Here is a 27,720-nt window from a genome sequence, read left to right as displayed (position 1 = left end):
ACTTTCAGAAGGCTTTTGACAGGACCTTAAATAGCAGTTTGCTATGTAAAGTTAAAGCGCATTGGATTGCTGGCAGTGTCTTAAGATGGATCAAAAGCTGGTTAGCAGATAGGAAGGAAAGAATTGGCATAAATGGGTATTTTTCCAATTGGCAGACAGTGACTAGTGTGGTACTGCAGGGATCTGTGCTGGAACCCCAACTATTCATGTTGTATATTAATGATTTAAAAGAGAACGAAATGTATAATCTTCAATTTTGCAGATGAGACAAAGTTAGGTGGGTGGCTGAGCTGAGGGAAGGACGCAGAGATGTTTCAACGTGATTTGGACAGGCTGAGTTAGTGGGCATATGCATGCCAGATACAGTATAATGTGGATAAATGTGAGGTTATCCACTTTGATAGCAAAAACAGGAAGGTGTAAATTGAGAGAGGTGGATACTCAAAGACTTTGGTGTCCCCGTGCATCAGTTGCTGAAAGTAAACATGCAGGTACAGCAGGCAGTAAAGAAGGCAAATGGTATAGAACATAGAACAGTACAGCCCTTTGGCCCTTGATGTTGTGCCGAGCTTTGTCCAAAACCAAGATCAAGCTATCCCACTCCCTATCATCCTGGTGTGCTCCATATGCCTATCCAATAACCGCTTGAAAGTTCCGAAAGTGTCCGACTCCACTATCACTGCAGGCAGTCCATTCCACACCCCAACCACTCTCTGCGTAAAGAACCTACCTTGGACATCCCTCCTATATCTCCCACCATAAACCTTATAGTTATGCCCCCTAGTAACAGCTACATTCACCCGAGGAAATAGTCTCTGAATGTCCACTCTATCTATCCCCCTTATCATCTTATAAACCTCTATTAAGTCGCCTCTCATCCTCCTCCGCTCTAAAGAGAAAAGCCCTAGCTCCCTCAACCTTTCCTCCTAAGACCTACCCTCCAAACCAGGCAGCATCCTGGTAAATCTCCTCTGCACTCTCTCCAATGCTTCCACATCCTTCTTATAGTGAGGTGACCAGAACTGCACACAATATTCCATATGTGGTCTCACCAAGGTCCTGTACAGTTGCAGGATAGCCCCATGGCTCTTAAACTCAAACCCCCTGTTAATAAATGCTAACACACTATAGGCCTTCTTCACAGCTCTATCCACTTGAGTGGCAACCTTCAGAGATCTGTCAATATGAACCCCAAGATCTCTCTGTTCCTCCACATTCCTCAGAACCCTGCCGTTGACCCTGTAATCCGCAGTCAAATTTGTCCTACCAAAATGAATCACCTCGCACTTATTAGTGTTAAAATCCATCTGCCATTTTTTGGCCCAGCTCTGCATCCTATCAATGTCTCTTTGCAGCCTACAACAGCCCTCCATCTCATCCACTACTCCACCAATCTTGGTGTCATCAGCAAATTTACTGACCCACCCTTCAGCCCCCTCCTCCAAGTCATTGATAAAAATCACAAATAGCAGAGGACCAAGCACTGATCCCTGTGGTACACCGTTGGTAACTGGTCTCCAGTCTGAAAATTTTCCATCCACCACCACCCTCTGTCTTCTATGAGATAGCCAGTTACTTATCCAATTGGCCAAATTTCCCTCTATCCCACACCTCCTTACTTTCTTCATGAGCCGACCATGGGGAACCTTATCAAACGCCTTACTAAAATCCATGTATATGACATCAACTGCTCTACCTTCATCTACACACTTAGTTACCTCCTCAAAGAATTTGATCAAATTTGTGAGGCAAGACTTACCCTTCACGAATCCGTGCTGACTATCATGGATTAAGCTGCAACTTTCTAAATGGTCATAAAGCCTATCCCTCAGGACCTTTTCCATTAACTTACCGACCACCGAAGTAAGACTAACTGGCCTATAATTACCAGGGTCATTCCTATTTCCTTTCTTGAACAGAGGAACAACATTCGCCACTCAGCACTATCCCCGTGGAGAGTGAGGACCCAAAGATCAAAGCCAAAGGCTCTGCAATCTCATCCCTTGCCTCCCAAAGAATCCTAGGATATATCCCATCTGGCCCAGGGGACTTATCGACCCTCATGTTTTTCAAAATTGCTAATACACCTTCCCTCAGAACATCTACCTCCTCCAGCCTATCAGCCTGTATCTCACACTCATCCTCAAAAACATGGCCCCTCTCCTTGGTGAACACTGAAGAAATGTATTCATTCATCGCCTATCTCTTCTGACTCCATGCACAAGTTCCCACTACTATCCTTGACCGGCCCTAACCTCACCCTGGTCATTCTTTTATTCCTCACATAAGAGTAAAAAGCCTTGGGGTTTTCCTTGATCCGACCCGCCAAGGACTTCTCATGCCCCCTCCTAGCTCTCCTAAGCCCTTTTTTAGCTCATTCCTTGCTACCTTGTCGCCCTCAAGCAACCCAACTGAACCTTGTTTTCTCATCCTTACATACACTTTCTTTTTCCTCTTGACAAGACATTCAACCTCTTTTGTGAACCATGGTTCCCTCACTCGGCCATTTCCTCTCTGCCTGACAGGGACATGCCTATGAAGGCACGGTAGCACAGTGGTTAGCATTGCTGCTTCACAGCTCCAGGGTCCCAGGTTCAATTCCTGGCTCGGGTCACTGTCTGTGTGGAGTTTGCACATTCTCCTCGTGTCTGCGTGGGTTTCCTCCGGGTGCTCCGGTTTCCTCCCACAGTCCAAAGATGTGCGGGTTAGGTTGATTGGCCAGGTTAAAAATTGCCCCTTAGAGTCCTGGGATGCGTAGGTTAGAGGGATTAGCGGGTAAATATGTGGGGGTAGGGCCTGGGTGGGATTGTGGTTGGTGCAGACTCGATGGGCCAAATGGCCTCCTTCTGCACTGTAGGGTTTCTATGATTTCAAGGACACAAAGTATTTGTTACTTGAACAAGCTCCACTTTTCATTTGTGCTTTTCCCTGACAGTTTCTGTTCCCATCTTATGCTCCCTAATTCTTGCCTAATCGCATCATAATTACCCCTCCCCAATTATAAGCCTTCATAACAAGAGGATTTGAGTATAGGAATAGGGATGTTTTACTGCAATTGTACAGGATGTTTGTGAGGCTACACCTGGAGTATTGTGTGCAGTTTTGGTGTCCTTATCTGAGGAAAGATGTCCTAGCTATGGAGGGAGTGCAGTAAAGGTTTACCAGGCTGATTCCTGGGATGGCAGGTCCAGTCATATGAGGAGAGACTAAGTCGGTGAGGATTGTATTCATTGGTGTTTAGAAAAGTGAGAGGAGATCTCATAGAAACTTATAAAATTCAAACAGGATTAGACAGGGTAGATTCAGAAAGAATGATGGGGGAGTCCACAACTAGAGGTCATAGTTTGAGATAAGGGGTAAACCTTTTAGGCCAGAGATGAGGAGAAATTTCTCCACCCAAGAGAGCGATGAATATGTGGAATTCACTTCCACAGAAAATAGTTGAGGCCAAAACATTGTTTGATTTCAAGAAGAAATTTCGTCTTGGGGCGCAAGGGATCAAGGGATATGGGGGAATGGCTGGATCAGGATATTGATTTTGATGATCAGCCATGACCAAGATGAATGGCGGAGCAGGCTCGAATGGCTTACTCATGCTTCTATTTTCTGTGTTTCTATCAGTGGACTTTCCCACAGCTGAAAACGAAATCTCTAAAACCATTCAACTCTTTTGGCAACATTAATGCTTTCTAGATCAAATGAGATAAACACATTTCTGCAGGGATATACTTCTCAGAAAAAAAATGTCATGAAGGACTGCACCAATTATAAAGTAGTTTTTTTCTCTTTGCCTCACTTTTTCTGACCAAAAGTTCAGAGATCAAAAGTCTGTCCATAGTTAAATCAATGCTGTTTCCTTTGTCTTCAGGTGTGTCCTGACTTGGGCCTACCAATCCCACTGTAAAACAAGACTTGTAGACAGGCAGAGCTCATAGCAATAATCCCCCTGGACAATCTGAAATGTAATCAACTTGTAAACTCTCATATTCATAACAGGAAAAATGCACACCAAAATAGTGAATGGATGTTGATGAGCAGTGCCTTAACTTTGTCTTGGGGAACATGTGTTTTACTGCAATGTATTAAAAATGGTTTGTAACTGAGCGTTTCCTGTTATCACAGAATTGTTACAGCACAGAAGGAAACCATTCCGCTCGTCATGTCTGCATCAGTCTGAAGGAGCTATCCTAGGATAACGGGGTTATCTTATGAGGAAAGGTTGGGTTATATATAAAAGTATAGATGAGAATGTGGGAGGATGATAAGCAAGTTTGCAAAATGACACAAAGATTGGCAGGGTAGTTAATAGAGAAGAAGAATGTCTTGGGTTGCAGGAAGATATCGATGGGTTGGTCAGATCGGCAGATCAGTGGCAGATAGAATTTAACCCTGCAAGGGAATGCACTTTGGAAGGAAAAACAAGACAAAGAATAGCAGGAAGCTCAGAGGAACAGAAGGATCTTGGGGTGCTTGTCCACAGATCCCTGAAAGTGACAGGACAGGTTAATACGGCAGTTAAAAAGGCATACAGGACACTTGTCATTAAAAGTCGTGGCATAGATTATAAGAACAGGGAGGTTATGTTGCAGCTGTACAGAACATTGGCTCCAGTTGGAGTACTGTGTAAGTTCTGATCACCTCACTATAGGAAGGATGATGTGGAGATGCTGGCATTGGACTGGGGTGGGCACAGTAAGAAGTCTCTCACCTGATGAAGAAGCAGCACTCTGAAAGCTCGTGATTCCAAATAAACTTGTTGGACCTGGTTTTGTGAGACTTTACTATAGGAAGGATGTGATTGCACTGGAGAGGGTACAGAGGAGATTCACCAGGTTGCTGCCTGGGATGGAGATTTGAACTATCAGGAGAGACTGGATAGGCTTGGATTGTTTTCTTTAGAGCAGAGAACGCTGAGGGGGACCTGATTGAGCTGTATAAGATTATGAAGGGTATGGACTGGGTGGATAGGAAGCAGGTGTTCCCCTTGGTTGAAGGGTCAATAATGAGGGAGCATAATTTTAAGGTGAGGGCAGGAGGAAGTATTTTTTCACCCAGAGGATGGTGAGAGTCTGGAATGCACTACATGGGAGGGTAGTAGAGACAGGAAACCTCACAACCTTTAAAAAATACGTGGTTAATGGCATAGTGGTTAGCACTGTTGTCTCACAGCGCCAGGGATCGCGGTTCGATTCCAGGCTTGGGTCACTAACTGTGGAGTTTGTACATTCTCCCCGTGTCTGCGTGGGTTTCCTCTGGGTGCTCCGGTTCCCCCCTCAGTCCAAAGATGTGTGGATTAAGTGCATTGGCCATGCTAAATTACTGCTTAGTGTCCCAGGATGCGTTAGTTAAAGGGATTAACGGGATAATATGTGGGGTTACGGGGATAGGACCTGGGTAGGATTGTTGCTGGTGCAGACTTGATGGACCAAATGCCCTCTTCCTGCACCGTAGGGATTCTATGATTCAAAGCTATGGACCAAGTGCTAGAATGTAGGATTGGTGTAGATTTAGTGTAGTTTTGTTGTTGCAGAATTGATGGACTGAAGGGCCCCTTCAGTACTGTATGACTTTGGGCCTATATTTGCTAGCGTATCAAAGAATGAGAGGTAATCTCATGGAAGTGTACAAAATTCTTACAGGGTTGCCATAGAAAGTTCTGGAGATCCACTAAATATATTGAAGAAAGGTATAGATAGATTTCTCAACATCAAGTGGTATGGTGAGAGCATGAGAGTGTGGCATTGAATTAGAGGATCAGCCATGATTGTGTTTTCTTTGTTCTTTAGGGGTTTTAGTTAAGTCGGGCAGCATGGTCGATGTAGGCTTGGAGGGCCGAAGGGCCTGTTCCTGTGCTGTAATTTTCTTTGTTCTTTGTGTTGAATGGTGGAGCAGGCGTGAAGGGCTGAACAGCCTACTCCTCCTCCTATTTTCTATGTTTTAACAGGGTAATTGCAAGAAGGTTGTTTCCCCGAGCTGGTATGGTCTGGAACACCAGCACTACACCTCCACCACTAATATACACTCCTTCTAACAAGTTGCTGTGTGAAAATATTTTTCCTCATACCATCTTTACTCCTTTTGTCAATTGCTTTAAATTGGTGCCGCCTTGCTCACAATCCTTCCAGCCAGGAGAACGTATTTCCTTTTCCTCTCATCTCTCTCATGGTTGCTAAATCTGATTTGATTATAGAATTCCTTTGAGCTGATCACAGAAACTTCTCCCACATGAGTCTTATCATTCTGCAAGTGAAAAATATGAAATCCTTCCATCTCCTTTTCTTCTAGGGTCCACTGACACTATGTGTGGGAAGAAGACCGAGGCATTGGTGGAAGCTACAAGTCTCTATGAAGCTGCCTCTGAAAATGAACTGACCATTCCTTTCAACATTGCTCTCTTTTCAACTCTGTTCGTTGACAGAATGTTGCAGGATTGTGGATCAAACATTTCTGGCAGGTAGTTGCATAGCGCAAAATGTCTGTTTGGATAAGAGTGAGAAAGGAATTCCTCCAACTGTACCTTTTTATCTTTTATATCTTCATGCTTGAAGAGGAATGGGAAGAGATAGAATGATTTGCAGGCTAAATAACAGTGCATGAATAGTTTCAATGGTGCTCGGAGTCCAGCTATTCAAGGAACTTAATATAATATCTCCAAATTTGTACATGATACAAAGCTGGGTGGGAGGATGAACTGTGAGGAGGATGCAGAGATGCTTCAGTCAGATTTGGACAAGCTAAGAGAGTGGTCAAATGCATGGCAGATGCAGTATAATGCAGTGAAAAATGTGAGGTTACCCACTTTGGTAGCAAAAACAGGAAGGCAGATTATCATCTGGATGACTACAAATTGAGAGAGGGGAGTGTGCAACGAGACTTGGATGTCCATGTACACGTCACTGAAGGTAGGCATGCAGGTGCAGCCGGCAGTAAAAAAGGCAAATGATACATTGGCCTTCATTGCGAGAAGATTCGAGAACAGGAACAAGGATGTCTTGCTGCAGTTATACAGGACCTTGGTGAGGTCACACCTGGAATATTATGTGCAGTTTCCATCTCCATTTCTGAGGAAAGATATTCTTGCTATAGAGAGGGTGCAAAGGTTTACAAGACTGATTCCTGGGTTGGCGGGACTGACGTATGAGGAGAGATTGAACTGGTTAGGATTATATTCACTAGTGTGCAAAAGAATTAGGGGGTCTCATAGACACATATAAATTTCTAACAGGGCTAGACAGGATAGATGTGAGAAGGATATTTCTGATGGTGGGAGTGTCTAGAATCAGGAGTCATAATCTAAGGATATTGTGTAAACCTTTTAGGACAGAGAAGAGGAGAAATTTATTTTCCCAGAGTGTGGTAAGTCCTGTGGAATTCTCTACCACAGAAAGCAATTGAGGTCAAAGCATTGAATGCTTTCAAGAATGAGTTAGATATAGCTCTTGAGGCTAAAGGGATCAAAGGACATGAGGGGGTGGGGTGGTGGGGAGTTCAGGTTATTGAGTTGGATGATCAGCTATGATCATGAATGTTGGAGCTGGCTCAAAGGGCCGAACGGCCTACTCCAGCTTCTATTTTCTATGTTTCTGTGCAGCATCTCCTAATGTCGAGCTCCTAATGAACAATGTCAAGAAGTCCTTTTGCACATATTTGCATCTTATTCATGCTCATTAAAAGGCCACCTCGCTGGAATTAGTTTCCCTCTAAATTAACTTCCTCACCAGCAAGAAATTAGAATGATTACTTTTATAACTGTGTATAATTGGCATTCACCTGAGAAGGTAGACTTATAACTATAGAAAAGGAGGAGGCCCACCCTCCTGTCCATGCCAGCCCAAGGACACCCAAGTGTCCTTTTTAATCCCATCTTCCTGCACCCGGCCCATAGCCCTGTAGCTTACAACATTTAAGGTGCAGATCCATGTACCTTTTAAAAGAGTTTAGGGTCTCTGCCTCCACCACCAAATCAGCGACTTCCAGACACCCATTACCCTCTGTGTAAAAATGTTCTTCCTCATGTCCCTTTCCCCTTCTGCCACTTAGCTTGAATCTAAGACCCCTGGCTCTCGAAACTCTGCCAAAGAAAACAATGTTATCTTGTCCACTATCTCTTCCCCTCATAATTTTGTACACCTCAATCAAATTATCCCTCCGCCTTCTTTGTTCCAAGGAAAATAACCCAAACCTATCAAATATCTCCTCACGGCTACACTTTTCTAGCCCTAGTAACATTCTTGTAAACTTCCTCTGAACTCTCTCCAGAGCAATTACGTCCTTCCTGTAATGTGGTGACCAGAACTGCACACAATACTCTGGTTGTGGCCTTACCAGTGTTTTATACAATTCCAACATTATATCTTTATTTTTATATTCTATATCTCTGCCAATGAAGGTGAGCACTCCATATGTCTTCCTTACAACCTTGCCCACTTGAACTGCTGCGTTTAGGGACCTGTGTACTTGTATGCCAAAATCTCTCACTTCATCTACTCCTCTTAGTATATTCCCATTTATTGTGTATTCTCTAACTGTTTGACCTCCCAAAATGCATGAGCCCACACTTCTGTGTTAAAATCCATCTGCCACTTTACTGCCCACTCCACCAACCCATCAATATTGTTTTGGAGATAAAAGCAAATTACTGCAGTAGCTATAATCTCCAAAACGAAAGAGAAAATGCTGGAAAATCTCGGCAGGTCTGGCACAAGGAGAGAAAAGAGCTGATGTTTCGAGTTCATATGGCCCTTTGTCAAAGTTGAAAGGCATAGAAAGTGGGAGATATTTATACTGTAGAGTGAGGGAATGAAAGATGAGTCATAGCCACAAAAACAAGGGGAAAGGTTGCTAATGGCAGCCCATCAACAAAATAGAAAGTGTGAATGGCCAAACGACAGAGGGTAAGCTGTGATGGGTGAAGATGTGGGGGGAGGGGAGGGAGATGGGTGGGAGAGAGGTAAAATTGAGGGAAAGGGAAAGCAAAGGGGGAGAAAAAGTAAGGAAAGGGGGATGAAATAGGATGGGGGAGAAGAAAAATAAAGAAAGACAATAAAAAAAGGTAGAAAACAGTTTAAAAATTAAATAAAATGAAAACAAAGGGGCCGAGGTGGGGTAGAGTTAATCATCTGAAGTTGTTGAATTCAATGTTGAGACCAGAAGGCCGCTGGAAGATGAGTTCCTCCAGTTTGCGTTGAGCTCCACTGGAACATTGCAGCAGGCCAAGGACAGGCATGTGGGCATGGGAGCAGGATCGTGTGTTAAAATGGCAAGCAACGGGAAGGTCAGGTTCCTGATTGTGCACAGACCGAAGGTGCTCAGCAAAGTGATCATTACATTACATTACAGCCTTCCGGGTCCCTGGCTCAGTCAGGCAGCAGTGCTAACCACTGTGCCAGCAAGTGGCCAATGCGACATTTCAAATTGGCAGACTGTGACTAGTGGCTGCAAGATTGAGAAGCGTGGACAGGGTGGATCGTCAGAGGCTTTTTCCAAGGGTGGAAATGTCAATTACAAGGGGGCACAGATTCAAGGTGAGAGGGGGAAAGTTTAAGATATGCAGGGAAGTTTTTTGCACAGAGTGGTCGGTGCCTGGAATGTGCTGCCAGAGGAGATGATGGAAGCAGGCACATTAGAAGGGATAACCAAGGAGGTAGATGAGAGCAGTGCAGTTGATGTTGTCTACATGGACTTTAGCAAGGGCTTTGACAAGGTACCGCATGGTAAGTTGTTGCATAAGGTTAAATCCCATGAGATCTAGGGCAAGGTAGCCAGTTGGACACAAAATTGGCTTGATGACAAGACAGAGGGAGGTTGTATAGGGCTGTTTTTCAAACTGGGGGCCTGTGACCAGCAGTGTGCCTCCGGGATCGGTGCTGGGTCCACTGTTATTTGTCATTGTATATTAATGATTTAGATGAGAATTTAGGAGGCATGTTTAATTTGCAGATTACACCAAGATTGGTGGCATAGTGGACAATGGAGAAGATTATCTAGGATCTTGATCAATTAGGTCAGTGGGCTGATGAATGGCTGATGGAGTTTACTTTAGATAAATGCGAGGTGATGCATTTTGGTAGATCAAACCAGGGCAGGACTTACTCAGTTAATGGTAGGACATTGGGGCGAGTTATAGAACAAAGAGATCCAGGGGTACAGGTTCAAATCTCCGAGGAATGGAGTCACAGGTGGACAGGATGGTGAAGAAGGCATTCGGCATGCTTGGTTTCATTGGTCAGAACATTGAATACAGGAGATGGGAAGTCTTGTTGAAGTTGTACAGGACATTGGTAAGGTCACACTTGGAATACTGTGTTCAGATCTGGTCACCCTATTATAGAAAGAATATTATTAAACTAGAAAGATGCAGAAAAGATTTACTGGAATGCTACTGGGACTTGATGGTTTGAGTTATAAGGAGAAGCTGGATAGACTGGGACTTTTTTCCCTGGAGCGTAGGAGGCTGAGGGATGATCTTATAGAGGTCTATAAAATAATGAGGGGCATAGAACAGCTAGATAGTCAACATCTTTTGCCAAAGGTATGGGGGCCTAAACCTAGAGGGCATAGGTTTAAGGTGTGGGGAAGAGATACAAAAGGAGCAATTTTTTCACACACAGGGTGGTGAGTGTCTGCAACAAGCTGCTAGAGGTAGTAGTAGAGGCGGGTACAATTTTGTATTTTAAAAAACATTTAGACAGTTACATGGGTAAGATTGGTATAGAGGGATATGGGCCAAATGCGGGCAATTGGAAATAGCTTAATGGTAAAAACTAAGCAGCATGGACAAGTTGGGCCAAAGGGCTTGTTTCCATGCTGTAAACCTCTATGACTTTATTTAAGAGGTATCTGCATGGATACATGAATAGGGAAGGAATAGAATGATATGGATTGAGTAAGAGCAAAAGATTTTTTAGTTTAGTTAGGGCATCATGATCAGCAGTGGTTTGAAGGGTTGACAGGCCTGTTCCTGTGCTGTACTTTTCTTTGTTCTTTGTCTGTCAGCATCTGTGGAGAGAGGAACAGAGTTAACTGTTTTGATTCTAATATGACTTTTCTTAGGGTTCCTGCATCCTCCTGCACAGTGATATTCACCTCAGTGGGTAACTATCGAGTGTCGACTCAGGTCACTGTCTTGTGAGCACATTGCAGGCATGTACTCATAGCCACGTGCGGCACAGCGCTTGGGACCAGGTTCAAATCCAATCTCGGGTGACCCTCTCTATGGAGTTTGCATGTTCTCATGTCTGCGTGGGTTTCCTTTGGGTGCTCCAGTTTCATCCCAATTCCAAAAGATGTGCGGGTCAGGTTGATTGGCCATGCAAAATTGCCCCTTAGCATCAGCAGGTAAATAGTTGGTGTTGTGGCGATAGGTCCTGGGTATTGGTGCAGGTGTAATGGGTTAAATGGTTCCTTCACTGTAGGAATTATCAAAAAGAGTAAGCTTTCAGAGGCTGTACCAGTCAATGTCTCTGACACTTGGAGGACTGCTGGAGACTAGTCCCCTGCTGAGACTTATGAACATAGAACATAGAACAGTACAGCACAGAACAGGCCCTTCGACCCACGATGTTGTGCCGAGCTTTATCTGAAACCAAGATCAAGCTATCCCACTCCCTATCATCCTGGTGTGCTCCATGTGCCTATCCAATAACCGCTTAAATGTTCCTAAAGTGTCTGACTCCACTATCACTGCAGGTAGTCCATTCCACACCCCAACCACTCTCTGCATAAAGAACCTACCTCTGATATCCTTCCTATATCTCTCACCATGAACCCTACAGTTATGCCCCCTTGTAATAGCTCCATCCACCCGAGGAAATAGTCTTTGAACGTTCACTCTATCTATCCCCTTCATCATTTTATAAACCTCTATTAAGTCTCCCCTCAGCCTCCTCCACTCCAGAGAGAACAGTCCAAGTTCCCTCAACCTTTCCTCATAAGACCTACCCTCCAAACCAGGCAGCATCCTGGTAAATCTCCTCTGCACTCTTTCCAGCACTTCCACATCCTTCTTATAGTGAGGTGACCAGAACTGCACACAATATTCCAAATGTGGTCTCACCAAGGTCCTGTACAGTTGCAGCATAACCCCACGGCTCTTAAACTCCAACCCCCTGTTAATAAAAGCTAACACACTATAGGCCTTCTTCACATGATGAACTTCTGGAAATTGAGCATCAATGACATGATGGAGATGAAGAGACAAGCATGCAAACATTGGGGGAATTGCCAAGGTCCGTGCACAGACTGGAGCAGACTGATACATAACAGTCCATCGAAGTTTGATCTGATGTATGGCTCTGGCATGTGAGCGTATGGCTGCCTCAATGGAAAGAGTTGCAGCTGCCATGGAGAACCAGTTTCAGCAGAACAATCAGCCCACAGATCTTCACTCCTTCACCTGAGCCAAGGATACAGTGAATCAATGGTTAGATAAGAGGTGGGCTTTTTGACTCCTCAAGGAGTCAGGCAGGTTTCATTGTGCACTAACAGACAGGAGGAGAACCAGCCAGGCACCCAGTTTTTCAACCCAGGACATTCTAAGTGTGCGCTGCTGCTCCTCCTTCCCTCTGCCAGTGAGCCCAATGCCTCCAGCAAGTCAGGCTGAGGGGGGTGCAGCTGGGCAGGAGACTCCCCAACAGGTTCAGGCCTTGAAACACCAGAGGACACCCAACAAGGTCACCTCAGCCAACAGACAAAGCAGCCAGCAGACTACTACTCCACCTCAGCTTGGTTGTTGAGACTGTATTTAAGTGTGATGACAGAAAAAGAAAGATCAAAGATTTTTGGAATCACATAGGAGGCCAGAGGTGTGTATGCAATGTAAATATGTAAAGTCCTTAATAGATTAATAGTCAGACTTGAATGTTGTGTCTTGGTATTTGGTGCTTTAATTATGTCAATTGAAGGCCACTACACAGTCTTTCACATCTGCTTCATGTGGACCTGTGTTTGCTGTAACTGATCCACATCAGGAGAATTCCACCTGGTGGAAACTCAAGCTTGGACATCAATTGTGAAGTCAAAGACTTGTTTATCATCGTCTATGCCCAAAGTTGCTGTGCAAATAAGGAACTCCAAACAATGAGGCTTGAAAACTGTCACCAATCATATGTTGGCCACGTCACACTACTGCCCGGTCGTCTTCTGCAGCTTCCGCATCATTCCCTCTCTTAACGTTATTATTGACTTCCCCAACATCCTTGTTGTCTGAAGAGGTATGTGGCTCTTCAATCTTCATTTACTCATTCCTCAGCCTTTTGCTGAGCAAGTTTGTGCAAGGATCAGTGTACAATGACTGTCCTGAACGTATGATCCAGAGAGAATGGAAAAGCAGATCAAGCATCAAATCGTATCTTCAGAAATTCAATGGTTTTCTTTGTCGTGGCCCTTGTGAATGTGTATCTTCCCTGTGCCGCACACTTCTAATTTCTTATTGGGGTCATCAGCAAACTATTCTCCGGGCATCGCTTATCACCCTGTAGCCAGTACGGAGGAGTGAAACACTTAGTGCAGAATGAAGTAATCGTGTGAATTTCCAGTGTAAGGGCACACATTTAGAGGATATGATCGCAAACTAGCTGCACATTGAGGGAGTAATACTACTTTCTGGCTGATCCCATGTATGTAGCCAGTGGCCACTTGAACCTGAGGGCAACTTGCAATGGCAGCAATTCCCATCCCTCTTGCAACTTGGCTGGAAGGATCAGTGGAGAAATGGGTAAATGCTCTCCTGAAAAGGGCACAAGTTACCTTTTATGACTCTATGACTGGATTGTGCCACACAAGTCCTTTGGAGTGAACCACTTGCATTAATTTAAATGCTTCTGTGATTTTATAGAACCATGGAAAAGTACAGCACAGGAACAGGCCCTTCATCTCACAATGTGCCGAGCAAGATGCCAAGCTAAACTAATACCTTCTGCCTGCCCTTCATCCATAGTTGTCTATTTCTTGCATATTATTGTGCTTAATTAAATGCCCCTATTGTATCTGCCTGCAGTACCACTCCTGGCAGTGCATTCCAGACACTTACCACTCTCTGTGTAAAAAAAACTTGCTTCTCACATCTCCTCTGAACTTTCCCCCTCTCACCTTAAGTGTATGCCCCTAGTATTTGACATTTCAACTCTGGGAAAAAGATTCTGACTGTCAACCCTTTCAACGCCCCTCATAATTTTACAGACTTCTATCAGGTTTCCCCTCAGCCTCCACTGCTTCAGAGAAAACAACCCTAGTGTGTCCAGCCTCTCCTTTATAACTCATCCTGGTAAACCTCTTCTGCACCCTCTCTAAAGCCTCCACATTGTTTCTGTACTGTGATGACCAGGATTATGCCTAAGTGTGGCATAATCAAAGTTTTATAAAGCTGCAACATGACATCCTGACTCTTGTACTCAGTACCCCGAACAATAAAGGCAAGCATGCCCTACACCTTCTTTATCAATCTATCTACATGTGTCTATTTTCAGGGAGCTATGGACTTGAACCTCAAGATCCCTCTGTACACTAACGCTGTTCAGGGTCCTATCATTAACTCTTAACATTTGATCTCCCAAAGTGCAGCACCTCACACTTGCCCAGATTAAACTCCATCTGCCATTTTTTTTGCCATGTCTGAAACTGATCTATATCACACTGTAAACTTCGACAAACTTCTACACTATCCACAACACCACCTTTCTTAGTGTCATCTGCAAGCTTACTAAGACACCCATCAATGTTTTCATCCAAGTCATTTATATATGTCGCAAACTGTAGAGGTCCCAGTACGGATCCCTGCAGAATACCACTAGTCACAGACCTCCAATCAGAAAAACACCCTTCCACCACTACTCTGACTTCTATGGGCAAGCAATCCTGAACCCAGGCGGCCAGGTCACTGTGAATCCTATGTATCTTAATCTTCTGGATAAGCATATCATGAGGGACCTTCTCAAAAGCCTTACTAAAAGCCACATAGGCAACATCCAAACTCTACCCTTATTGATCACCTTCGTCACCTCCTCACAAAAAGCAATGAAGTTAGTAAGATATGACCAGCCCCACAGAAAGCCATGCTGACTTTCCCAAATTAGGTGATGCTTTTCCAAATGTGTGTAAATCCTATCCTTAAGAATCCTCTCCAATAGCTTCCCAACCACAAACGTGAGACTCCCCGGTGTATACTTTTCTGGATTATCCCTTTTTCCTTTCTTGAACAGAGGAACAACATTAGCTACTCACCAGTCCTCCGGGACTTATCTTGTGGCTAGTGAGGTTATAAAGATCTTTGTCAGGGCTGCAGCAATCTCCTCTGCTGACTCTCTCAATAACCTGGAGTAGATCCCATCGGGCCCTGGGGACTTATCCACCTTAATGTTCGTTAAGAGACCCAACACCACTTCTTGATTTCAAAATGCCCTAGCATATTAGCATGCTAATTTCACTATCCTTCATGTCCTTCTCCTTTGTGAATACCAGCACAAAGTGCTGGACCGCAGGTGTGGAATTGCCCCCCAGTCCCTGCCAACACAATTCATGTTGCACGAGCTGGCATGTCTGCATGACTGCTTCCTGTGACATGTGCAGCATTGCTTCTCACTCCTTCAACTCCTTTGGTGTATCTGATTGTAGGCCAATGCTTGCCATCACTGTTGCTCTTGTGTGCCTTCATCATGCACAGCATGTCCTTCCCCATCTGCCATTTCATGGAGCTCTAGGCACAGATGCAGCTAGCCCTGGAGCTCTCTCCACCCATTCCTTCTCAGGCAAGCCACAGCCGGTAAAAGTGCTGGATATGGACAGCACAGTGACACAATAGTTAGCACTGTTGCTTGACAGCGCCAGGACCTTGGTTCAATTCTGCCCTTCGATGACTGTCTATGTGGAGTTTGCACATTCTCCCTGTGTCTGTGTGAGTTTCCACCGGATAACCCGGGTAATTATAGACCGGTGAGCTTGACGTCCGTGGTGGGGAAGATTCTTAGAGATAGGATGTATGCGCATTTAGAAAGGAATACACTCATTAACGATAGTCAGCATGGTTTTGTGAGAGGGAGGTCATGCCTCACTAACCTGGTGGAGTTTTTTGAAGAAGTGACCAGAGTGGTTGACGAGGGAAGGGCCGTGGATGTCGTCTATATGGACTTTAGTAAAGCATTTGACAAAGTCCCTCATGGTAGGCTGGTGAAAATGGTTGGATCTCATGGGATAAAGGGGGCGGTGGCTAGATGGGTGGAGAACTGGCTTGGTCACAGAAGACAGAGGGTGGTACTGGAAGGGTCTTTTTCCGGCTGGAGGCCTGTGACTAGTGGTGTTCCGCAGGGCTCTGTATTGGGACCTCTGCTGTTTGTGATTTATATACACGATTTGGAAGAAGGTGTAACTGGGGTGATCAGTAAGTTTGCGGACGACACAAAATTGGCAGGACTTGCAGATAGTGAGGAGCATTGCCAGAAGCTACAGAAGGATATAGATAGGCTGGAAATTTGGGCAAAGAAATGGCAGATGGAGTTCAATCCTGATGAATGCGAAGTGATGCATTTTGGTAGAAATAATGTAGGGAGGAGCTATACGATAAATGGCAGAACCATAAAGGGTGTAGATATGCAGAGGGACCTGGATGTGCAAGTCCACAGATCCTTGAAGGTGACGTCACAGGTGGAGAAGGTGGTGAAGAAGGCATATGGCATGCTTGCCTTTATAGGACGGGGCATAGAGTATAAAAGTTGGGGTCTGATATTGCAGATGTATAGAACGTTGGTTCGGCCGCATTTGGAATACTGCGTCCAGTTCTGGTCACCACACTACCAGAAGGACGTGGAGGCTTTGGAGAGAGTACAGGGAAGGTTTACCAGGTTGTTGCCTTTTATGGAGGGGCTTAGTTATGAGGAGAGATTGGGTAAACTGGGGTTGTTCTCCCTGGAAAGACGGAGGATGAGGGGAGACTTAATAGAGGTGTATATAATTATGAAAGGCATAGATAGGGTGAACAGTGGGAAGCTTTTCCCCAGGTCGGTGGTGACGTTCACGAGGGGTCATAAGTTCAAGGTGAAGGGGGGGAGGTTTAACACAGATATCAGAAGGACATATTTTACACAAAGGGTGGTGGGGGCCTGGAATGCGCTGTCGGGCAAGGTGGTGGAGGCAGACACACTGGGAATGTTTAAGACTTATCTAGACAGCCATATGAACGGAGTGGGAATGGAGGGATACAAAAGAATGGTCTAGTTTGGACCAGGGAGCGGCACGGGCTTGGAGGGCCGAAGGGCCTGTTCCTGTGCTGTATTGTTCTTTGTTCTTTGGATGCTCTGGTTTCCTCCCATAGTCTAAAGATATGCAGGTTAGGTGGATTGATCATCGTGCAGAGTTATGGAGATGGGGCAGGTGAGTAGGTCTAGATAGAGTGCTCTTTCAGAGGGTCAGTTCAGACTTGATTGGCCAAATGGCCTCCTTCTGCACTGTGTGGATTCTATGGGATTTAAGTAACACCACAATTAAGTTACACAGACCACAATCAGTAAGGATAGGCAACAACACCTCCTCCATGATCATCCTCAACACTGGTGCCCCACAAGGCTGTATTCTCAGCTCCCTGCTAAACTCCTTATACACCTATGACTGTGTGGCCAAATTCCCCTCACAACTTGATTTTCAAGTTTGCTGATGACACCACCATAGTGGGTCAGATCTCAAACAGTGACGAGACAGAGTTTAGGAATGAGATAGAAAATCTGGTGAAATGATGCGGCGACAATAATCTCTCCGTCAATGTCAACAAAATGAAGGAGATTGTCATCGACTTCAGGCAGCATAGAGAAGAACATGCCACTGTCTACATCAACGGGGACAAAGTAGCAAGGGTGGAGAGCTTCAAGGTTTTAGGTGTCCGACACTATAGTTAAGAAAGCCCACCAACGCCTCTACTTTCTCAGAAGGCTAAGGAAATTTGGCATGTCAGCTACGACTCTCACCAACTTCTACAGATGCACAATAGAAAGTATTCTTTCTGATTGTATCGTAGCTTGGTATGGCCTTGGTATGGCCTTGGTATGGCCTTGCCCAAGACCGCAAGAAACTACAAAAGGTCGTGAGTATAGCCCAATCCATCACGCAAACCAGCCTCCCATCCATTGACTCTGTCTACACTTCCCGCTGCCTTGGCAAAGCAACCAGCATAATTAAGGACCTCATCCACCCCGGACAGTCTCTCTTCCACCACCTTCCATCGGGACAAAGATACAAAAGTCTGAGGTCATGTACCAACTGACTCAAGAACAGCTTCTTCCCTACTGCTGTCAGACTTTTGAATGGACCTACCTCACCCTAGCAATGACTGTAACTCTACATTCTGCACTCTCTTGTTTCCTTCTCTATGAATGGTATGTTCTGCCTGTATAGCATGCAAGAAACAATACTTTTCACTGTATGCTAATACGTGTGACAATAATAAATGAAATCAAATCAAACTTGAAGCTGTTTGCTTTAAGATTGTTTTTGTTTTGGGTTATTTTCCTTGAATTAAGTTGTGATTTCCACTTGAGAGTCATTATCTCCACTCACCTAAACTGACCCTCCTCCCAATGTGAGTACTCAATTCCAGCTATTAGCCATGCCAAGGGATCGGAGGGCATTGTAGCCCTCAGGTGGTCAGTAGCATGGCCAGGCAGTGCCCAACGGACAGTGCCCACCTGACACATCGGGTGCCTATGCTGGTTGCGGGCGGGGGGGCGGGGGAAGAGAGGGGGAGGTGTAATGTAGTGGTGGATTTCAAGGGGGTCATGACAGGGGGTGTGTGTCAGAGGTCCATATGGGAGAGCGGAGGGGGAGGGGCGGGGAGAGAAGGGAATGCTTGGCGTCCACCAGGGGACTCATCAGGAGGGCCTTGATGATCCAGTGCTGGTGACCTGTGTTGGTGTAGGGTGGAGAACGTGCCACCAATGAAGCGGGGTCTGGTGTCTGAGGGTTGGGAGGTGATCTCCCAGTTAGCGGTGCATCGGCGTGGCCTCACAAAATGGTTTGAAATCTCTGAAGCTGGTTTCATTGGCATGTTTAGGCTCCGGCCCCCACCATACCAGCGCCAAGTTCCCAGCTGTCCAAAAATGTGTCTGAGTGTCAAAAGATTGTGATCTGGTGCACGCCAAAAAGACTGATGTGGAGAACTCCCGTTCTCTTGTTGTTGTGACACTTGGAATTTTTGGGGGAAATTTCCACCCATTTTCTCTGTTTCTTTCTCCACAGATGTTGCTAGACCGGCTGAGATTTCACACACCTTTAGATGATAACTAAACTGGCTTATTGCTCCAACATGGAGAGCAGGATTTTCCGGCCGCTCTCGTTCCAAAACCAGAAAATCCCATCCGCGTTCAACGGACCTTTGCATGGTCCCTGCCCGCCTTGATTCCCGTGGCAGGCAGTATGGGAAAACTCCCCCTGGAATGTCTAGGACATAGAGTCATAGAGTCATACAGGTTTACAGCATGGAAAAGGCCCTCTGGCCCAACTTGTCCATGCTGTCCTTTTTTTTTTAACCAATAAGCTAGTCCCAATTGCCTGCGTTTGGCCCATATCCCTCTATATCCATCTTACCCATGTAACTGTCTAAATGCTTTTTAAAAGACAAAATCTTACCCACCTCGACTACTATCTCTGGCAGCATGTTCCAGACACTCACCACCCTCTGTGTGAAAAAATTGCCTCTCTGGACCCTTTTGTATCTCTCCCCTCTCATCTTAAACCAATGCCCTCTAGTTTTAGGTTCCCCTACCTTTGGGAAAAGATGTTGACTATCTCGCTGAACTGCGCCCCTCATTATTTTATAGACCTCTATAAGGTCACCCCTAAGCCTCCAACGCTCCAGGGAAAAAAGTCCCAGTCTATCCAGCCTCTCCTTATATCTCAAACCATCAAGTCCCGGTAGCATCCTAGTAAATCTTTTCTGCACTCTTTGAAACCAAGTATGTCGAATGCCTTCTTCACCACTCTGTCCACCTGTGACTCCATTTTCAAAGAGGTATGAACCTGTACCCCTAGATCTCTTTGTTCTATAACTCTTCCTATCGCTCTACCATTAACGAAGTAAGTCCTGCCCTTAGTTCGATTTACCAAATTAAACTCCATGCCATCCAGCAGCCTACTGGCTCAATTGATCAAGATCCCATTGCAATCCTAGATAACCTTCTTCACTGTCCACTATGCAACCAATCTTGGTATCATCTGCAAACTTTTGTAGCCATGCCTCCTAAATTCTCAGGTAGCACAGTTGCACAGTGGTTCACAGTGCCAGGGACCCAGCTTCAATTCATAGCTTGGGTCACTGTCTGTGTGGAGTCTGCACATTCTCCCTGTGTCTGCGTGGGTGCTCCATTTCCTCCCATAGTCTGAAAGACATGCTGGTTCGATGTATTGACCATGCTAATTTCTCCCTCAGTTTATACAAACAGGCGCCGGAGTGTGGCGTCCAGGGGATTTTCACAGTATCTTCATTGCAGTGTTAATGGAAGCCTACTTGTGACACTAATGAATAAACTTAAACTTAATATAAATGACAAATAACAGTGTACCCAGCATCAATCCCTGAGGCACTCCGCTGGTCACAGGCCTCCAGTTTGAAAAGCAACCTTCTATAACCACCCTCTGGCTTTTGTCATCAAGCCAATTTTGTATCCATTTGGCTGCCTCACCCTGGATCCTGTGCGATTTAACCTTATGAAGCAACCTACCATGCGATACCTTGTCAAAGGCCTTGCTAAAGTCCATGTAGACAACATCAACTGCACTGCCCTCATCTACCTTCTTGGTTACCCCTTCAAAAAACTCTCAAATTTGTGAGACATGATTTTCCATTCAAAAAGCCATGCTGACTGTCCCAAATCAGTCCTTGCCTCTCTCAATGTCTGTAGATCCTGTCTCTCGAATAACATCTAACAATTTACCCACTACAGATGTTAGGCTCACTGGCCTGTAGTTCCCAGGCTTTTCCCTGCAGTTCTTTTTAAACAAAGGCACGACATTTCCCACCCTCCAATTTTCAGGCACCTTGCCTGTGGCTGTTAATGATTCAAATATCTTTCTTTTTAAATTAATTTATGCGATGTGGACGTTGCTGGATAGGCCAGCATTTATTGCCTATCCTATTTGCCCTTCAGTACGTCGTGATGAGCTATGTTCTTGAGTCGCTGCAGTGCATGTGATGTAGGAAAACCCACAGTGCTGAGCCATTTGATACAACTGAGTGTCTTGCTTGGCCATTTCAGAGTACATTTAAGAATCAATCATATTGCTGTGGGTCTGGAATCCCATGTAGGCCAGGCAAGGTAAGGATTGCAGGTTTCCTTCCCGAAAGGTCTTTAATGCACCAGATGGGTTTTTACAACAACAATCAACAATGGTTTCATGGTCATCATTGGGCGGCACGGTAGCACAGTGGCTAGCACTGCTGCTTCACAGCTCCAGGGACCTGGGTTTGATTCCCGGCTTGGGTCACTGTCTGTGTGGAGTTTGCACATTCTCCTCGTGTCTGCGTGGGTTTCCTCCGGGTGCCCCGGTTTCCTCCCACAGTCCAAGGATGTGCGGGTTAGGTTGATTGGCCGTGCTAAAATTGCCCCTTCGTGTCCTGGGATGCGTAGATTAGAGGGATTAGTGGGTAAAATATGTAGGGATATGGGGGTAGGGCCTGGGTTGGATTGTGGTCGGTGCAGACTCGATGGGCCGAATGGCCTCTTTCTGTACTGTAGGGTTTCTATGATTTCCATGATCATTAGACTTTTAGTTCCAGATTTTTATTGAATTCAAATTTCACCATCTTCTGTGGTGGGATTCAAACCCCCAAAACCCTGTCTCTCTAGATTACTAGCCCAGTGACAAACTGCCACTGTAGTCAAAAACTATTCCGAACAGACTCAGGAAATTCACACTTCCGAAGTAAGCTCATCTATTTACCCCAATTTATATGCAAGGTAAAATCCTCCATTAAAACCACTTTCCTATCCTTTTCATAAGGACCACATCCTTTTCACAAGGATGTTGTCTACATGGACTTCAGTAAGGCCTTTGACAAGGTCCCTCATGGCAGACTGGTGCAGAAGGTGAAGTCGCATGGGATCAGAGGTGAGCTGGCAATGCGGATACAAAACTGGCTCGGTCAAAGAAGACAGAGGGTAGCAGTGGAAGGTTGCGTTTCTGAATGGAGGGCTGTGACAAGTGGTGTTCCTCAGGGATCAGTGTTTGGACCTTTGCGGTTTGTAATATATAGAAATGATTTGGAGGAAAATGTAACTGGATTGATTTGTAAGTTTGCAGACGACACAAAGGTTGGTGGATTTGCGGATAGCGATGAGGACCCATCAGAGGATACAGCAGGATATAGATCAGTTGGAGACTTGGGCGGAGAGATGGCAGATGGAGTTTAATCCGGACAAATGTGAGGAAATGCATTTTGGAAGGTCTAATACAGATAGGAAATATACAGTAAATGGCAGAACCCTTAGGAGTATTGATAGGCAAAGGGATCTGGGTGTACAGGTCACTGAAAGTGGCAATGCAGGTGGAGAAGGTAGTCAAGAAGGCATACGGCATGCTTGCCTTCATCGGCTGGGGTATTGAGTTTAAAAATTGGCAAGTCATGTTGACGCTTTATAGAACCTTAGTGAGGCCGCACTTGGAATATAGTGTTCAATTCTGGTCGCCACACTACCGGAAGGATTGGAGGCTTTGGAGAGGGTACAGAAAAGATTTACCAGGATGTTGCCTGGTATGGAGGGCATTAGCTATGAGGAGAGGTTGGAGAAACTTGGTTTGTTGAGGTTGAGAGGAGACCTGATAGAAGTATACAAGATTATGAGAGGCATGGACAGAGTGAATAGTCAGAAGCTTTTTCCCAGGGTGGAAGAGTCAATTACTAGGGGGCATAGGTTTAAGGTGCGAGGGGCAAGTTTTAAAAGAGATGTACGAGGCAGATTTTTTACACAGAGTGGTGGGTGCCTGGAACATGTTTCCGGGGGAGGTAGTGGAAGCGGATATGGTAGTGACTTTTAAGGGGTGTCTTGACAAGTACATGAATGAGATGGGAATAGAGGGATATGGTCCCCGGAAGCGTAGGGGGGTTTTAGTTAAGTCGGGCAGCATGGTCAGTGCAGCTTGGAGGGCCGTAGGGTCTCTTCCTGTGCTGTAATTTTCTTTGTTCTTTGTTTCTTTGTTCTTTGTCCTTACTGCAAGCTTGCCTCAGTTTTGTATTTGTAGATTTGGCCAATTCCAGCAGCAGGCCAATACAATGTCTAATGTAAGGGACTGTTATGATTGTTACTATAGTATTGTTAAGCAGTATGCTCTATTCTTGTTGTGAATAAAAGCCTTTATTCTCGGGTACGTCCTAGCCTCCCGAGTGAATTAATCACGCATCACTCATTCTAAGGTTTATCTCAATAACATTTTTGGAGGCACCGCGCTAAACATACTCAAATCATTTCCATGCAAGCCTGTACTGGCATTTATGGGTAAACAGGAAATTTAGCCAGCTCACCATCAACTGCTAGGAATTCAGGATCCTGTAAATCGAACAGTTAAATAGTAGCCCCATATAATGATCAGCAGGGGGTTACACTTAAATACTTTTCTTTTTTAAAGCAACTGCCCACTGCCTTCATGCCTTTCATTATAGCCTCTCATTCCATTCAAGTCATTTCAACATTAATTATTAAGGTTGCTTTACCACGTCTGCCATTTTTCCCTATCCTGCCTTTAGATCATAGAATTCCTACAGTACAGAAGGAGGCCATTCGGCCCATCAAGTCCATACCGACCACAATCGCACCCAGGCCCTATTCCCATAACCCCACATATATACCCTACTAATCCCCCTGACACTAGGGTCAATTTAGCATGGCCAATCAACCTAACCCGCACATCTTTGGACTGTGGGAGGAAACCGGAGCACCCGGAGGAAATCCATGCAGACACGAGGAGAATGTGCAAACTCCACACAGATAGTGACCCCAGGCTGGAATTGAACCTGTGTCCCTTGTGCTGTGAGGCAGCAGCACTACTCTTATCAGCTTCCGATCGGAAGCTCTTACTCTGCTTCTGATCTTCAGGTAAATGTTCTCCAATGTAGCCTTCAAGACACATGACAATGCAGGATCGCCGAGCTGAAACTGCACGCACGAGGACGCCTCAACCGGGATCTTGGGTTCATGTCACACTACATCTAACCCCCAGCATACTGTCTGAGTTTACAACATCCTACTAACTGTCCTGCCTTGAGACAATTCACACCTCTTTAACCTGTGATTATCCCTCTTTCCACTCGCACTGCCTGTATCTCTAAAGACTCGATTACCTGTAAAGACTCGCATTCCAACCATTGTCTTGCAATTATGTCTTTGTTATATAGACAATCTGCTCGGCGATTCTGCGTTGTCATGTGTCTTGAAGGCTACATTGGAGAATGCTTACCTAAAGATCGGAAGCTGAATGCCATTGATTGCTAAAGTGTTCCCCGACTGGAAGGGAACACTCCTGCCTGGTGATTGTGGCGCGGTGTCCATTCATCCATTGTCATAGTGTCTGCATGGTCTCGCTGATGTGCCACACCTTGAGCATTGATGGGCAGTGGACCTCTCCACTCACTTGATGAAGGAGCAGTGCTCCAAAAGCTCATGATTCCAAATAAACCTGTTGGACTTTAACCTGCTGTTAAAGTCCAAGTCCCAGTCCAACACCGGTGTCTCTATATCATGGCTACCATTGACACCACAAACCGCTGGCTCAAAGTGGAGAGGATCTCCAAGAAGATCGCGCATATCGACACAGACATCAAGTTTCTACAAAGATGCAAGAAAGCAGACAAGATCCCGAAAGGACTACAGATCACGAAGCCACTCAAGTCAACCTACAACACAGACTATGTTGAGAGATTCTGCCGTCACCCCTCTGTCACACTCCTCAATCACCTCGTACACCAGCTCTACAGCAGACACCGCAACCTGGAAACCAAGATAGAGTCCATATTCTCAACTTGCGCTCGGGACGCAGACCAGCTGCGAGACATTGCCAAGCAGACGAGACAAAGCAACTACACCACCTACTTGCACACCAAGAACAGGAAACTTGAGAAACTCAGTATCACCACCAGCAGCAACCAAGCCCCCACTGGTACCACAGTAGAAAACAGTACCATTGCAGGAAGTCCATTACCAACTTGTTGGACTACACTCTTGAACCAGATGAAATCGAAGTTCTCAGCTGAGGGCTCAATTTCTGCCCCACCACCAAAATGGACCCCATCGGCCTCATGGCAGACACAGAGGAATTCATCAGATGACTGAGACTCCAGGAGTTCTTCCACAAACCCCAAAAGGCCAACAGAGAACCCAATGAGACCAGCAACGAACTGGAACAGCCAATAGAAAGATCCGCAGCGAAGCAACCAAAGAGGAAAGAGTCAAATTGGACCCCACCAGAAGGCCACTGCCCCAGATTCAGCATGTATGCTCAAGCCATTTGGAGATGCGTCAATGCCTGATTCATCAGCTGCACTCACAAGACAGCCCCGAATGTCACCCAAGCGCAACCAACGCCATTCACGCTCTCAAGACCAACCATTACATTGTCATCAAGCCAGCAGACAAAGGAGGGGCCACCGTCATACTGAACAGAATGGACTACTGCAAAGAAGTGTACCAACAACTGAACAATTAGAAATACTACAGATAGTTACCCGCAGATCCGACCAAAGAACACATCCGCCAATTCAACAGACTGATCAAGACTTCAGAGCATTGTATATATCCCCACGTTGGAGATCTCTGCTGCCTCCTGAAGATGCCCAAGGCCAACACACCCGGCCGTCCCATGGTGTCAGGCAATGGGACCATATGTGAGAACCTCTCTGGCTATGTCGAGGGCATCCTGAAACCCATCATACAAGGAACCCTCAGCTTCTGTCGTGACATGACGGACTTCTTACAGAAACTCAGCACCCAAGGACCAGTTGAACCAGGAGCACTCCTTGTCACAATAGACGTCTCGGCACTCTACACCGGCATCCTTCATGACGACGGCATTGCTGCAACAGCCTCAATACTCAACGGCCAATCTCCAGACGCAATTCTACAACTCATCTGCTTCAATGTCTTTACTTTCAATAACCAGTTCTTCATCCAGACACACAGAATAACCGTGGGGACATAATTTGCACCTCAATACGCCAACATCTTTGTGCACAAGTTCGAATAAGACCTCTTCAATGCACAGGACTTTCAACCGATGCTATACACCAGATACTTCGATGACATTTTCTTCCTTTGGACTCATGGCGAAGAATCACTGAAACGACTACATGATGACATCAACAAGTTGCATCCCAACATCAGGGTCACCATGGGCTACTCTCCAGAATCGGTTGCATTCTTGGACACACACATCTCCATTAAGGACGAGCACCTCAGCACTTCACTGTACTGCAAGGGCATGGATAACCTCATGATGCTCCATTTCTCCAGCTTCCACTCTAAACACGTTAAAGAAGCCATCCCCTACGGACAACCCTTCCTTATATACAGGATCTGCTCAGATGAGAAGGAATGCAGCAGACATCTATAGATGCTGAAAGACACCCTTGTAAGAACGGGATACGGTGCTTGACTCATCGATCGACAATTCCAATGCGCCACAGCGAAAAACAGCACCAATCTCCTCAGAAGACAAACATGGGACATGACCGACAGAGTATCCTTCATCGTCCAGTACTTCCCTGGAACGGAGAAACTATGACATCTTCTTCGGAGCCTTCAACATGTCATTGATGAAGACCAACATCTCGCCAAGGCCATTCCCACTACTTGCCTTCAAACAAGCACAGACCTCAAACAGACCATTGTTCACAGCAAACTATGATGTGGAGATGCATAGTGAACAACTATGATTGTTGAGCGGTGTTCATCCATTCGTTGTCGTAGCGTTTGCATGGTTTCACCAATGTACCATGCCTTGGACATCATTTCCTGCAGTGTATCAGGTAGATAACGTTGGCTGAGTCATGTACCTGGTGGATGATGTTCTCACGTGAGATGATGGCATCCGTGTCGATGATCCAGCAAGTCTTGCAGAGGTTGCTGTGGCAGGTTTGTGTGATGTCGTGGTCACTGTTCTCCTGAAGGCTGGGTAGTTTGCTGCAGACAATGGTCTGTTTGAGGTTGTGCGGTTGTTTAAAGGCAGGAAGAGGGGGTGTGGGGATGGCCTTGGCGAGATGTTCGTCTTCATTGATGACATGTTGAAGGCTCTGGAGAAGATGTCGTAGTTTCTCCGCTCCGGGGAAGTACTGGACGACGAAGGGTACTCTGTCCGACGTGTCCCGTGTTTATCTTCTGAGGAGGTCGGTGCGGTTTTTCGCTGTGGCGCGTTGGAACTGTCGATCAATGAGTCGAGCGCCATATCCTGTTCTTATGAGGGCATCTTTCAGCGTCTGGAGGTGTCTGTTGCGATCCTCCTCATCCGAGCAGATCCTGTGTATACGGAGGGCTTGTCCGTAGGGGATGGCTTCTTTAACGTGTTTAGGGTGGAAGCTGGAGAAATGGAGCATCGTGAGGTTATCCGTGGGCTTGCGGTACAGTGAAGTGCTGAGGTGACCGTCCTTGATGGAGATGCGTGTGTCCAAGAATGCAACTGATTCTGGAGAGTAGTCCGTGGTGAGTCTAATGGTGGGATGGAACTTGTTGATGTCATCATATAGTTATTTCAATGATTGTT

General features: G+C 45.6%; 1 protein-coding gene across 2 annotated transcripts in view; it reads left to right on the top strand.

Annotated features, from left to right (window-relative positions):
• LOC144492776 (adhesion G-protein coupled receptor G6-like) overlaps nt 1-27,720 on the top strand; it is a 374,363-nt gene that overhangs the window by 89,720 nt on the left and 256,923 nt on the right. For both annotated transcript variants that reach the window (XM_078211194.1, XM_078211193.1), the window contains one exon: nt 6,286-6,454. In XM_078211194.1, coding sequence (XP_078067320.1) covers nt 6,300-6,454 — 155 coding nt within the window. In that variant the 5' untranslated portion in view covers nt 6,286-6,299. The remainder of the gene's footprint in view (nt 1-6,285; nt 6,455-27,720) is intronic.

This window comes from Mustelus asterias, chromosome 4 (genome assembly GCF_964213995.1).
Source record: "Mustelus asterias chromosome 4, sMusAst1.hap1.1, whole genome shotgun sequence".
In the NCBI taxonomy this organism is placed as follows: Eukaryota; Metazoa; Chordata; class Chondrichthyes; order Carcharhiniformes; family Triakidae; genus Mustelus; species Mustelus asterias.
The sequence above is the reverse complement of the archived record's forward strand: the minus strand, read 5'-3'. Positions and strand labels throughout refer to the sequence as shown.